The following is a 13,280-nucleotide window of genomic DNA, read 5'->3' as shown; positions in this document are numbered from 1 at the left end:
CGCGCGCGTGCATGAGTGTGGACACGGGAGGGAGCGAGCAGGGTGTGTGAATGTGTGAGTGTGAACATGGTAGGGAGCGAGCGGGTGTGTGTGTGTGTTCACGAGGGAGCGAGTGGGGTGTGTGTGTGTTCACAGGAGGGATCTAGCGCTGAGGAGAGGGTGTGTGGGTATGTTCACAAGAGTGAGCTAGTGGGGTGTGTGGGTGTGTTCACGGAGGGAGCAAGCAGGGGGTGTGTGTGTTTGTAGAGGAAAGAACGGTATAGTCACAGGAGTGAGTTAGCTGTGTGTGTGTTCACTGAACGAATGAGTGTGTATAGCATTATATTTTCCTCATCTGTGAAATGAGGAAATTGAACCAAATGAGCTCCATGGTCTCTTTGCGGCTGAATGTTCTGAAGCTATGAAAATGTGTGAGAGGCAGAAGAAATGTATCAGTACATACATGTGTATGTGTGCATTTATGCATACCCACCGATATAAAAACATCATAATGTACGTGTGTAAGTACGTACATATGTATGTCTGTCTCCCAAACTCGAGGTTTATGTGGTCCCCTACCTGCCCGGGGGCCTGGGTGGCCTTTACCTCTGCTCAGCCCAGGCTGATAAACAAAAGGTGGCTGTGGACGTCGGGGTGGGGCTGCGGCAGCCGCAGTGATTTTTCTCCTCTTCAGATCCTGCCAGGTGGAGGGGCTGGGCAGCTGGCTTCTGAGGGGCCAGGGCTTTGGAGATTAAAGGAAGGGTGCGATCTCTTCTGGCTCTTATTACCTTTGCTACGTGATAACTTTGCTTGTTTCTGAAGCCCTTTCCTTTAGGGTTTTTTCCTTTAGTTTAAGATTCAGATCCAGCCTCTGCCACTTACTATTCTGTGTGACCTTGAGCAAGTTATTAATCCGGGCCATAGTTTCCTCAACTGTAAAAAGAGGGAGTTGTCTTCTAAAGTACCTACCCTCTCTGAATATAAGATTCTATGAAGCACAACTGTGTGAGGTAGACAATGCAAGTTTATCGTGATTTGTAGATGAGGAATCTGAGGTGGAGGCAAATAACGACATGGCCACAAATGTCAGGGATTGAATTTAACCCAGGTCTTTCGACTCTCAAGTCCTTTGTCCTTCTCATTATGCCAGGCTACCACATACTCAATTTGGGATTGTATGATAATGCATAGGGGCAGCTAGGTGGCACAGTGGATACAGCACTGGGCTTGGAATTGGAGAGATGCCTCTTTATGAGTTCAAATCTGGTCTCACACACTAACTAGCTGTGTATTCCTGGGCAAGTCACTTAATCCCTTTTGCTTCAGTTTCCTTATCTGTAAAATGAGCTGGAGAAGGAAATGGCAAACCACTCCAGTTTCTCAGCCAAGACTCAAATGGAGTCACGAAGAGTCGGGCACAAAGACAAAGTGATAACGTATACAAAATGCTTCATAATCCTAAGGTACTAAATTTATATATGTGTATGTATATATATATTTATGCATATATACATATTTATTCACACACGCTCACACATAACCCGAAGACCCAGTGGCCCTCAAGTTAAGAGCCCCTGTGCTAGACGATCTTTTAGATCGTTTCCAGTTTTGTAACACAAATTTTTAAATGGTTGGCTAAATAGTATATATGTGTATTTGTGTCTCCATATTTATATACACACTATTATTACAAGCACCTTTACATAATTGAGCTTGATGACATTTAACCAATCATTTTAAAATCTGGAAGCTCAAATTATAGAATTTAGAACTAGAAAAAAGGATCTTAAAGATGATCTAATCATTTTACTAAGGCTCAGAAAAGTGCAGTCAGAGGTATCCTGGTAAATGTTTCACAGCTGGTTCTCAAGAAAAAAAAAAGTACCCACAATCAAACAATAAATTAAGCCCTGATTTGTAGCATTGGGTTTCCAAGATATAAATGCTTGTATTGAAAATTTAACAATCAACTTGAACTGGTGCAAGCTTGCTCCAAAACAACCTTTTTATGTGGGCCTTGGACCCCTTTGGTATTTTGTTGAAGCCTGTGGACCCATAGGTTATTCTGAGAAGAGTAATGTTTTTAAGTATATAAAATAAAATACAAAAGACTACAAAGGGAACCAGTTATATTGAAATAGTTATTAAAATATTTGAAAAATAACTTCATGGAGCTCAGGTTAATAACACCCAGACTAGATGATCTCTCATATTCATTCCAGTTTTGTAACACACATTTATAAATGGCTAAATGTCATCAAATCAAGTTTTCAAAGGCATCCTTTTAAAAAATGAATGCTAATAACTTTCATTAATATAGTCCATCAGGGTTACAAAGGATGTTTTCATGCATTATCTCTGATTCTCACAGTCACCTTGGTAGGTAGGTAGTACATTCTTGCTCCTGTTTTATTCATATGCATTTGGTTTTTTAAGTCTTTGTAACAGCACTTAGCTCTTAAAATAGGGATTTAGAGACACTACCTTGGAGATTTAGTGCCACTCTTTTATATAGGAATAGTAAATGGACAAGCAGACGGGAAAGCTGTGAATTCTAAAGACTCACTGGTTAATTCTTCTGGGTAGAAAGATTACCTGTCTTTAGCTGTGCCTTGTATGTTCAGGCCCATTCAGATAAGTAGTTTATAATTTACTCTTTTGGTTCAGAGCAGATCAGTATTTGGAGACACAGTGGAAAAAGCCCCAGAGTAGGAGCCAAAAGACTCAGTTTCTTGTTGCTTACTCAATATTGTGGAATCTTGGACAACACTTAATGTCTCTCAGACTTAGTTTCTTCATTTTAAAAATTTAAATATCATAATATATGCCTTGCCAACAGGTTTATTGTATCAGTGAGATAATGTGTATGAAAATGCTTTGTAAGCTATAATATTGAAGTAATTTTTTCCCTATTCAGCTTTATTTTATATTAAATTTCCTTCACATTTTTTTTGTCCTAGTCAAACTGACCTGCTGGTTTCTTCTGATATTTAATACTCCATTTCCCTACTCTGTACTTTTGGATAAGAGCCTCCTTCACTCCTACCCTTCTCTCACCGTGTTTGTAATGAATACTCTCCTTTCTTCTTTGTAGAATCCCTAAATTTCATTCTTTCCTTCTTTCTTTTTTTTTTAGGCAGGTGCTAATATTATAATCATTTTATGTATTTTAAAAGTTTAAACAATCTTTTTCAAATTCAATTTATTTTAATTTCAGTTTTGAATTTTTTCCCTCCCTTCCCCTGAAACCCCTTAAGAAAGCCAGAAGAAACATAAACTATTGGAGTAGTTTTTTAAAAAGACCTGTGCCTTGCACATAGTAGGTACTTACTAAGTGTTTATTGAATTGAATTTGTCTTGTCTTTATGAACTGTTATAGCTAAGTCATCCCCCAGTGATCAATTCTCTGTACCAATGTAAGTTATTTTAAAATATCCTACTTAGTACATTTAGATCATTGGGTTAAGCATGTTTGTCTTTAGGTACTATTTACTGACTCTACGGCAGGACTTAAGTCATAAAAATTTCTGGTTCTTGACAATTCTGTGATTCTGCTAGAGAAATAAATGGAACACCTTAATTTCAGACTGGAAGGATATCACGAAATCATGAAAAATCCTGGAAGACAAGAACAATAATACCTCCTAACTATTTTACTCACTGGTAAAGCTCTCACTGTATGCTCTGCTATAAAGGCTGTATCTGATACTCTGCCAATAACTGCTCTTTGACTTTGAGCAGGTCATGTGACCTCCCTGAACCTCAATTTCCCCATGTATAAGTAGGACATTGGTGTGTGAGAAAATGACAAGTTGTACTGATTTAGGGGAAGCTGGTGGCACAGTGGACAGAGTGCAGGGCCTAGAGTCAGTAAAACTTGAGTTCAAATGCAACCTCAGACACTTACTAACTCTGGTACCCTCATTTAATTGCTGTGTACTTCACTTTCCTCATCCATAAAATGAGAATAATAAGAGCACCTACCTTCCAGTGTTATGATGAGGATTAAATGAGACAATAGTTGTAAAGCACTTCGAATAGTGCCTGGCCCAAAGTAAGCAAAATATAAATGTTAGCTTTTTTTTATTATTAGGTGACCTCTGAGGTCTATTTCAACTCAATCTATTATAGATCCTATGTACAAGCTTATTTATCCTAGCTTTAGTTAGCTAGCTGTTTATGCAAATATGTTATGAAAAACATAAGTATTGCAATTTTGGTAAAAATATTTACATATCAGCTTCTGTATGCTAGTTAATATATATGAATTACACTGGCCCCATTGCAGATTTTGATAAGAAATTTTGTCTTAGAGATATATAGAATTGAAGGTACTGTCTCCAGGATTGTGTGTATGGAAATTCCTTTCAGAAAGAATTGTTCAGAGAACAATTAATTGTGGATTCAGAATCAGAGGATTTGGGTTATACCACTGATTGGCAATCTATGAAACCTTGGGCAAATAACCACTTATCTGGCTTCATTTCCCTCTTCTGTGAAATGAAGGGGTGAACTGGCTGACTTTTGAGGTTCCTTTTACCTATAAATATGTGATCCTATGATTGTCTGAGGTACTAGGTAGCTACTGTGTGGCTTTTAGGTCAAATTAAGCTTCCTGAGATTTTTAGGCACAAAAATTCATACCTAATGAGCCAGCATGCATGTAGGCAAGTAGAATTTAAGCATCTGTGTACCTCTCTGGTTGTATATGTTAGATTTTATGCTAGCAGGCTTGAATCAGTAAATATAATTCAAACTAAAAGTAATGATCTAATTCAGGTAGCACATATCTCTGATCACGTGGCCCACAATTGAATGAAAAACACATGGATATCCTTGATCCAAGACACAGTGGAATAGTGGAATGTTGTTGTTTGTTCTTTGTTCTTGAAGAGGACCAATGACATCATGAGGGTGATGACTTGCTAGTGAATTGGATTTAAGTGAGGCAGAGTTTCACAAAGTCACCCGCTTAAGTATGTTGGACCTGGAATCAGGAGTTCAGTTCAATTCAAGCTCTGAGACTTTCTAGCTTTGTGACTTTGGCTGCTTCTCTGATAAAATGAAGGCAGTAATACTTGTACGTTCTCATTGCTTCACAAATCCATGGCAAGGACAGTGCTTGTAGTGCTTGTAGCTTAAAGCTGTATAAACATATGAGACTATTATAAAGCCTGAGTCCTTGTTTATCCTCTTCCCAAAGATTTTTGCTTTAGCCTTGTCAAATGGTAGGTTAAAAGTGGTTAGTTTTTATTTTAGTCAGTCAACAAACATTCATTAAGCTCCTCCTTTGTGCCAGGCATTGTGTTAAGTGCTGAGAATACACACATAAATAAATGCAAAGACAGTGCCTGCCCTCAGAGAGCTTATGAGCTAATAGGAGAAAACAACACAAAAAAAGAAGCTAAAAAGAAGGTTTGCAAAAAAGGTACCTGATACATGGGTGTGTTGGAGAGTTTCAGAGAAGTTCAGAATCAGTCAGGTTGGTGAGAAGTGGAGGAAAAAAAAAAACCATGCTGAGCCCCCTTTAAATAGAGGTCCTAGAGGCCATGGTCCTTTCCTGCAGTCATAGGGTCCAGTCAGAGGGAAAGAGGATACTAATGAGATATGAGGACCAGGCAGAATCAGTCTTGCAGCATAATGAAATTTCTCAATGATAGTTTCATAGGGAAGGAAGATATGTTAGAGAGTTCCAGCATAGGTGGTTTACTCATTTAAAAAGCACAAACTTACTGCAATAAGGACATTTTCATTTTTTTGATTTGGTGGTTCCAGGGGTAAGGGATAAGTAGGAAGATAATGGGGTTTTAAATTTTGTAATGAATTTATTGGTGGGGGGAGAAGCAATTGCTACTTCAAGCTTCAGTGTTGAGGGTGTTGTATCTAAGAAGAATGTTTAAAGAATGAGGGCGGGGAAGGAGATTGGAGGCTGAGAAGTTTGCATTAGGAAGTCTGAATCTGTTTTCCTGTTTCATCAATTGAAGATCAGGAATCAGGGAATCATGTAGAAGAGTTTAAAGGGCTAGAGACAAGCAGTAGTATCTGAAGAAGTAGAGTCAAAATCAGAAATTCTAACAATGATGGGAGACTTGTTGAATGTGTTTGTAGTGGAGATTCATTTTTTGAGGAGTTGAGTTAAATGGCCTTTGTGGTCCCTTCCAATTGGAAAATTATGTGATTCTGTAGTTCTAAATACCAGCCAAACGAGGGAATTGAACTAGACAAAGAGAGATCTCAGTTGTACTCAGTTTGACTATTGGATTTGTGTTTTCCAGTTTTTCCTGAAGCATCTGAAGCCCTGTTGGCCCTGCCCTCATTATTTTCCATGGTAACAAAAGAGACCCTGCTGCTTATGTGAAAAAAAAATGTCCACAATCTTGAGTTTTTATTTCCATTAGTCAAAAAAATATATAAAACTTTTGTTACAAGTGACCCATAGGACGGACTACTTTCTTACCTCAATCTTTGTGAGAATGGTCAATGTCAGTTCTTGGTATTCAGATGGATCTGTGAGCTCATCAATTTGACCGATGAAGATCATAGTTCATATATCTGTCCGTCCTATGCAACTATTGTTCATGTTCTCCCATAAGGTCTTCACAGAGGGTCAGCCCAATGAGCTAGAGACCTGCCTCATTTTCTCTTGATGCAATATGACCAGCCCTTATCTCCCTATCATATATTTCCTTTATGACATTTTAATGAAGGTGAGAAAAATAGCTAGCATCTGTATATCACTTTAAAGTTTGCAAAGCACTTTCACAACAACCCTAGGAGGTTGGTGCTATTATTATTCTCATTTTACAGTTGAGGAAACTGAGGCAGACAGAAGTTAACTGACTTGACCTACGTCATACAACTAGTAAATGCCTTTGGCAGTATTTGAATTCAGATCTTCCTGACTCCAGGCCCATCGTTTTCTCCACTGTGTCACCTTGCTGACTGTCTGTTACTCTTGTTTTTAAAAGTTCCCTACTTATTGTATGTTTACCTACTCAGTCTCACTATGTTCCTCCATTGCCTTCTCTGTGATATTCACTTTCGTTTCTTTGGAGAATGTTGTATGTCATGTTTTGCTGCCTTAGAACATCACTGGTAGAATGCTGATATTAAAAAGATGTGGTGTTCTGCCTGGGAAGATCTTTGTGTCATTAAAGGAGCTTTCTAGTTTCCTAAAGGCAATCCAGAGGCAGCCAGGTGGCTCAGTGGATAGAGTGCCTGGTCTGGAGTCAGGAAAGATCTGAGTTCAAATATGGCCTGAGACACGTACTAGCTGTGTGACCTAAGCAAGTCACTTAACTTCTGTTTGCCTCAATTCACTAGAGAAGGAAATGGCAAACCACTCCAGTATCCTTGCCAAGAAAACCCCATGGACAGTGTTGACATGCTATGGTCCACAGGGTCATAGAGAGTTGGATATTATGACTGAAAGGCTGAAGAGCAATAAAGGCAATTCAGCATATTCTGATCCTTTTCCACTCTAGGCCCATCTCATTGTCCATTTGTGCTGCCTGTTGTAGATATGAATGTGTTCTCATCCAGTTATTCTTCTCATCTCTTATTTTTAGTGACATTTCTACTTTTCTTATAACCAGATCTGGGACTGTGAGTTAGAGCTCAAGGCTGGTGCCTCTTGATGGTGAAAATGGTTTGTTATAGTTAGCTTTTCCATTTTTTCTTCTTTGTTGCCCTACTTCCATTCCCATCCTTAAGTATTGTTGGCGTGCTTTTGCTTAATTGGATCTCTTGGCAGACTTTCTTTGAAACTGGTTTTACCCTCAACTGTTTCTCTCTGCTTTATGAGATAATGCTGCATGTTGTCCTCATTCAGTAGATTTTGAGGCCATGTTGCCTTTGTCCTTGCTGTGTTTGGCAATTAAGGCAAGTATTTATTGATTAGGTGCTTTCTCAGCTCTTTGGTCTTATTGTGGCAATTGATTTTTATTGGTTAAAGTTCCTTATAAAATGAGCAGTATTGATGTAATTTCTATTGTCCATTTCCCATTTTATGTTATTAATTACTTGTTTAAATAATTCAAGGTTGAGATATTTCAAATATAAACCATATCTTTTTTGCATTAATTCTCCTAGTATTTTGCCACTTCTAAAATTTGCTCCGACAAGTTGGTGGTCTTGTGCAAACTTATGTGTCAATAATGAATCTTTTCTGACTATTGAAATATAATGTTTCATATTTTTGTATATGATGTTATTCGGTGTCAGGAAGCTATGAATTCTTTTCCCAAAGTAATCATGATTTAAAGGTGTGAAACTTCTGGGCAGTCTACAAATTGTTGGAATCTCTCATCCCTTTTTCCTGAACCTTGCCTTCTCATTTATTTCTTACCATCTTTACTTTTCCCCACCTTTTCACCAATTATCAAAATGTATGTTGATTTACTTTGGTGTAGGGTGGGGTATAGATCTTGTCAAGTTCTTCCTAAAACTTTTCTACTTCTTCATCCTCTTCAACTTTTGTTAGTGTGTGAGTTGAAATTATCCTTGTGGTCATATATTTTTTAAATCATCAGTACTTCAATATGAGATACCAAAAAGCCTTAACATTTGTTGTTTCTGTTTGCTTTTGGATGTACACTAAAACTAACATTCCCTTTGCCTCTTCGAGGAGAACCCATGAGTGTTCTTTTCGTTTAGTTGCAGCTTTCTTCTTGTTTTTTGTTTATAGAAAAATGTCAAGATTAATAGATTCACTTCCTCCAGCGTTATGTCTATTTGTCTTTGGATGAGGAACTCACATTTTGAGTTAGTTGTTGTTGTTCAGTCCTGGCAGCCTTAATTCCATATTTTGATTTATCCAGCTTGGCATTTCGCATGATGTACATGTAAGTTAAATAAATAAGGTGACAATATACAGCCCTGTTATACTCCTTTTTTGGTCTTAAACCAGCCAGTTACTCCATGTTCCATTCTAAATGTTGCTTCTTGGCCTGCATATATAGGTTTTTCAGGAGACAAGTAAAATGATCTGGTGCTCCCATCTCTTTGAGGACTTACTACATTTTGTTGTGATCCACAGTCAAAAACTTTAGTGTAGTCAGTGAAGCAAGAGTAGATTTTTTCTGGAACTCACTTGCTTTCTCCTTAATACAGAGAATGTTGGCAATTTGGTCTCTAGTTCCTCTGCCTTTTCGAAAACCAGCCTGCTCTTCTGATAATTTTTAGTTCACATATTGCTGAAGCCTTGCTTGAGGAATCTTAAGCATAACTTTGCTGGTGCGTGAAATGAGTGCAATTGTTTGGTAATTTGAGCATTCCTTGGCATCGCCCTTCTTAAGTATTGGGACATAAACTGATCTTTCCAATCCAGTGACCACTCTTGAGTTTTCCAAATTTGCTGGCATATCAAGTGCAGCACTTTAATAGCATTATATTTTAGGATTTTAAATAGCTCAACTGCAATTCCATCACCTCCACTAGCCTTATTGTTAGCAATGCTTCCTAAGGCCCACTGGACTTTATTCTCCAAGATGTCTGGCTCTAGATCAGCAACCACACCATCGTGAGATTCGGTTATGTTAAGATCTTTCTTGTATAATTCTTTTATCTATTCTTGCCACTTCTTAATCTTTTCTGCTTCTGTTAAGTCCTAATTCCCATTTGATCCCTACTTATGATGCACTGGAGAAGGAAATGGCAAACTACTCCAGTATCTTTGCCAAGAAAATTCCATGGACAATACTAAAATGATAAAAGAGATGAGTCCCTCAGGTTGGAAGGTATCCAGTACACTCCTGGGGAAGAATTGAGGACAACTACACGTAGTTTTAGTACTAATGAAATGGCTGGGCCAAATCTGAAGGGAAACTCAGCTGCAGATGCATTTGGTAATGAAAGGAAGTTCCAGTGCTGTAAAAATCAATATTGCATAAAAACCTGGAATATAAATCAGTGAGTCAAGGAAAGCTGAATGTGGTTAAATGGGAGATAGAAAGATTAAACATTGATATAGTGGGTATCAGTGAACTCAAATGGATGTGAATGAGTGAATTTAATTCAGGTGATCTCTATGTATACTATTGTGGGCAATAATCCCTTAGAAGAAATGGAGTAGCCCTCATAGTCAATAAAATGGTGGGGTTTGATCTCAAAAATGACTGAATGATATCCATTTGATTCCAGAGGAAACCATTCAACATCACAGTAATACAAGTTGGCCAAAGTTGATCAACTCTATGAAAATCTACAACATCTTCTAGAAATAACACCAAAAAAAGAGTCACAATTATCATAAAGGATAGGAATGCTAATGTAGGAAATCAAAAGATGATTGGAATAAAGGGCAGGTTTGGCTTTGGCATACAAAATGAAGCAGGGCAGAGACTTTTAATAGAGTTTTGTCAAGATAGCTACTCTTTTTCAAGTCCAAAAGGTGACTCTACACATGGACATCGCCAGATGGTCAATATAGAAATCAGATTGATTATATACTTTGTAACCAAAGGAAAATACTTTCATTTAACTGAAAGGTCAGTTAAAACAAGACCTGTAGCTGACTGGCTCATATCATGAGCTTCTTACTGCAAAATTCAGACTTAAAGAAAGTAGGGGAAACTATCAGACAATATAGGTATAACCTAAATAACTACCTTATGAATATAAGGTGGAAGTGATGAATGGATTTAAGGGATTAGATCTGGTAGTTAGAGTGCCTCAAGAACTCTGCACAGAGGTGTGCAGTTTTGTACAGGCGGCAACAACAAAAATCACTCCAAAGAAAAAGAAAAGGAAGAAAGCAAAATGGCTATCTGATGAAGCTTTATATACAACTGATGAAAGAAGGAAAGTGAGAGGTGAAAGAGAAGGGAAAGATATACCCAACTGGATGCAGAATTCCAGAGAATAGCAAGGAGAGATAAGGTTTTCTTAAATGAGAAATGTAAAAATTTATTAGAGTGTTCTAGCTCACTATTTATTCTGTGAATATATGTGTTAAGAAATGACAGTTAAAACTCTGAATGTTCCATTTGTTCATGTGCCATGTGATAATAATGATTGCTTTAAGGTTTGTAAAGAGCTTAACATAGATTCTCGTATATATGCTCTTGGTTTTTCCTCTAGAGTTTTGATTAACTAGTAAGAAAAGACTTTGGTGGTGATGGTAAATAAATATAAGATCATTTTTAGGATTTATGTTGTGGTCAGAAACTGTGGGCCGCCTCTGTTAAGGAGTAAAGTTAACAACTATACATTTGGAAGTCTAGAAAGAAATATGAAATTAGTGACTGAACTCTAAGATTTCTATTAAAGAACTTTTTTTACTGTAGCTTGTTCATACTAAATAAAAAGGACTGATTTAAAATGAAATTGTCTTTAGAAGGTATGGATTTATAGATGACTTTTACTACCTTTTTTGTTTTTGCTTTCTAGCCATGTTTTTAAATATACTTTAATTTTTTTTAATAGGCACTGAAATATAGCTAACTGAAGTTTTTCTGTGAAGATGGCAAACCTTTTGAGTGATAGTCTGCTGACTTATGTAGAAGAGGAAAATATTCCTGGCCTAAAAGCATTTCTAGAAAAATGCAAGGATGTGGATGAAAGAAATGAGGTAAGACAAAGAAACAGAATCTTATCATAGATTGTTCATTTAATTGAAAATATAAATTATGTATTTTCATTTAAAAATAGTTTATTATTTTTATTTTTCAAGTAACACCTATTTTTAAAATATGTTCCTCTCATTCTTCCCCCTTACTCAAGTGACCAAGTGAAAAAACAACAAAAAACCCAAAAAACTATCCCTCAATGTATAGTTACATTGTCCAGCAAAACAAATTTCCACATAAGTCATGTCTGAAAATGAATGTCTCTTCATTTTAAATTCATCACTTCTCTATTAGGAGTGAAATGGTTTGTTTTATCTTCATTCTTTTGGACTCGAGGTTTACCATTGCTGTGATCTTAATTCAGAAACTCTTTCTGATTTTTTTTTTCCTATAATGTCGATCATTGTATAAATTGTTCTTTTGGTTCCTGATTATTGTTTTCTGCTTTGATGCACAAAAGCATTCCCAGTTTCCTCTGAAATGGTCCATTTCATCATATTCAATAACATTCTATTACATTAATATACCACAATTTGTTTAGTCATTTCCCATTAGGAGAACACTACCTTAGTTACCAATTTTTGGCTGCCACAGAAAGAGCTGCAATAAATCTTTTTATACAAATAGATACTTCTCTATTTTTATTGATTTATTTTGGGGTATAGTCCTAGTAGTGATGTAGCTGGATCAAAGGGGATGTACAATTTGGTAATTTTCTCGACATAGTTCCAGATTGCTTTGCAGAGTGGTTAGATCAATTCACAATTCTGCCAACAGAGTTCTAGTATACTTGTTTTCTGACAGGCCTTCCAACATCTGTCATTTTCTTTTTTGTCATCTTTGCCACTCTGGTGGTTGTTATATGGAAACTCAGAGTTGCTTTAATTTACATTTCTACAGTTATTGGTGATTTAGAGCTTTTTTTCCACATTATTTTTGATAGCTTGTATTTCTTCTTTTAAAAATTGCCTGTTCCTATCCTTTGACCATTTAATCCATTGGGGAAATGGCTTTTTGTCTTATAAGTTGTAAATGATTCCTTTTATTCTTGGATATGAGACTCCTATCAGAGAAATTTGTTAACAGAGATGTTTTCCAGTTACCTGTTTCCCTTCAAAATTTTACTGCATTATATTTGTTTGTGTAAACACTTTTAAATTTTATATAATCAAATTTATCCATGATCCCTGTCATTTGTTTATTCAGGAACTCCCATCCATAGAACTGAAAGGTAATTTCTTCCTTGCTCTTCCAGTTATGTGACCATTGATATCTAGATTATGTGTCCATTTGGAGCTAATCATGCTGTATGATGTGTGAGTCATTGTTCTAAACTTAATTTGTGCCATTTGTTGTCGATGTTGACTGCTATCCAATTTTCCCAGCAGTTATAACTATCCAGAATTAAGTCATTCCATCAGGGCAGGTAGGTGATTCCATGGATAGGGTTCTGGCCCTAGAGTCAGGAAGTCTCACCTTCCTGAGTTCAAATCTGGCCAGAAATACTTACTAGCTGTGTTACCCTGGGAAGTCACTTAACCCTGTTTGCCTCAGTTTTCCCATCTGTAAAATGAGTTGGAGAAGGAAAAGGCAAACTACTCCAGTATCTTTGCCAAGAAAATCCTGAATGGGGTCATGAAGAGTCAGACACAATTGAAAAATAACTGAACAATAAAATCTCTGACTCCAAAGCTAGTGCTCTTTCCTTGACATCCTACTGCTTAGAGAGGGTTG

General features: G+C 37.0%; 1 protein-coding gene across 3 annotated transcripts in view; it reads left to right on the top strand.

Annotated features, from left to right (window-relative positions):
* The window catches only part of KIDINS220 (kinase D interacting substrate 220), a 174,665-nt gene that overhangs the window by 611 nt on the left and 160,774 nt on the right, over window positions 1-13,280 (top strand). For all 3 annotated transcript variants that reach the window (XM_027840312.1, XM_027840310.1, XM_027840309.1), the window contains exon 2: window positions 11,404-11,548. In XM_027840312.1, the coding sequence (XP_027696113.1) occupies window positions 11,441-11,548 (108 nt within the window). In that variant the 5' untranslated portion in view covers window positions 11,404-11,440. The remainder of the gene's footprint in view (window positions 1-11,403; window positions 11,549-13,280) is intronic.

The sequence above is a fragment of the Vombatus ursinus genome, unplaced genomic scaffold, assembly GCF_900497805.2.
Source record: "Vombatus ursinus unplaced genomic scaffold, bare-nosed wombat genome assembly UNPS02014841.1, whole genome shotgun sequence".
Lineage (NCBI taxonomy): Eukaryota > Metazoa > Chordata > Mammalia > Diprotodontia > Vombatidae > Vombatus > Vombatus ursinus.
Note: the sequence above shows the minus strand (reverse complement) of the source record. Positions and strands in the feature narration are given on the sequence as shown.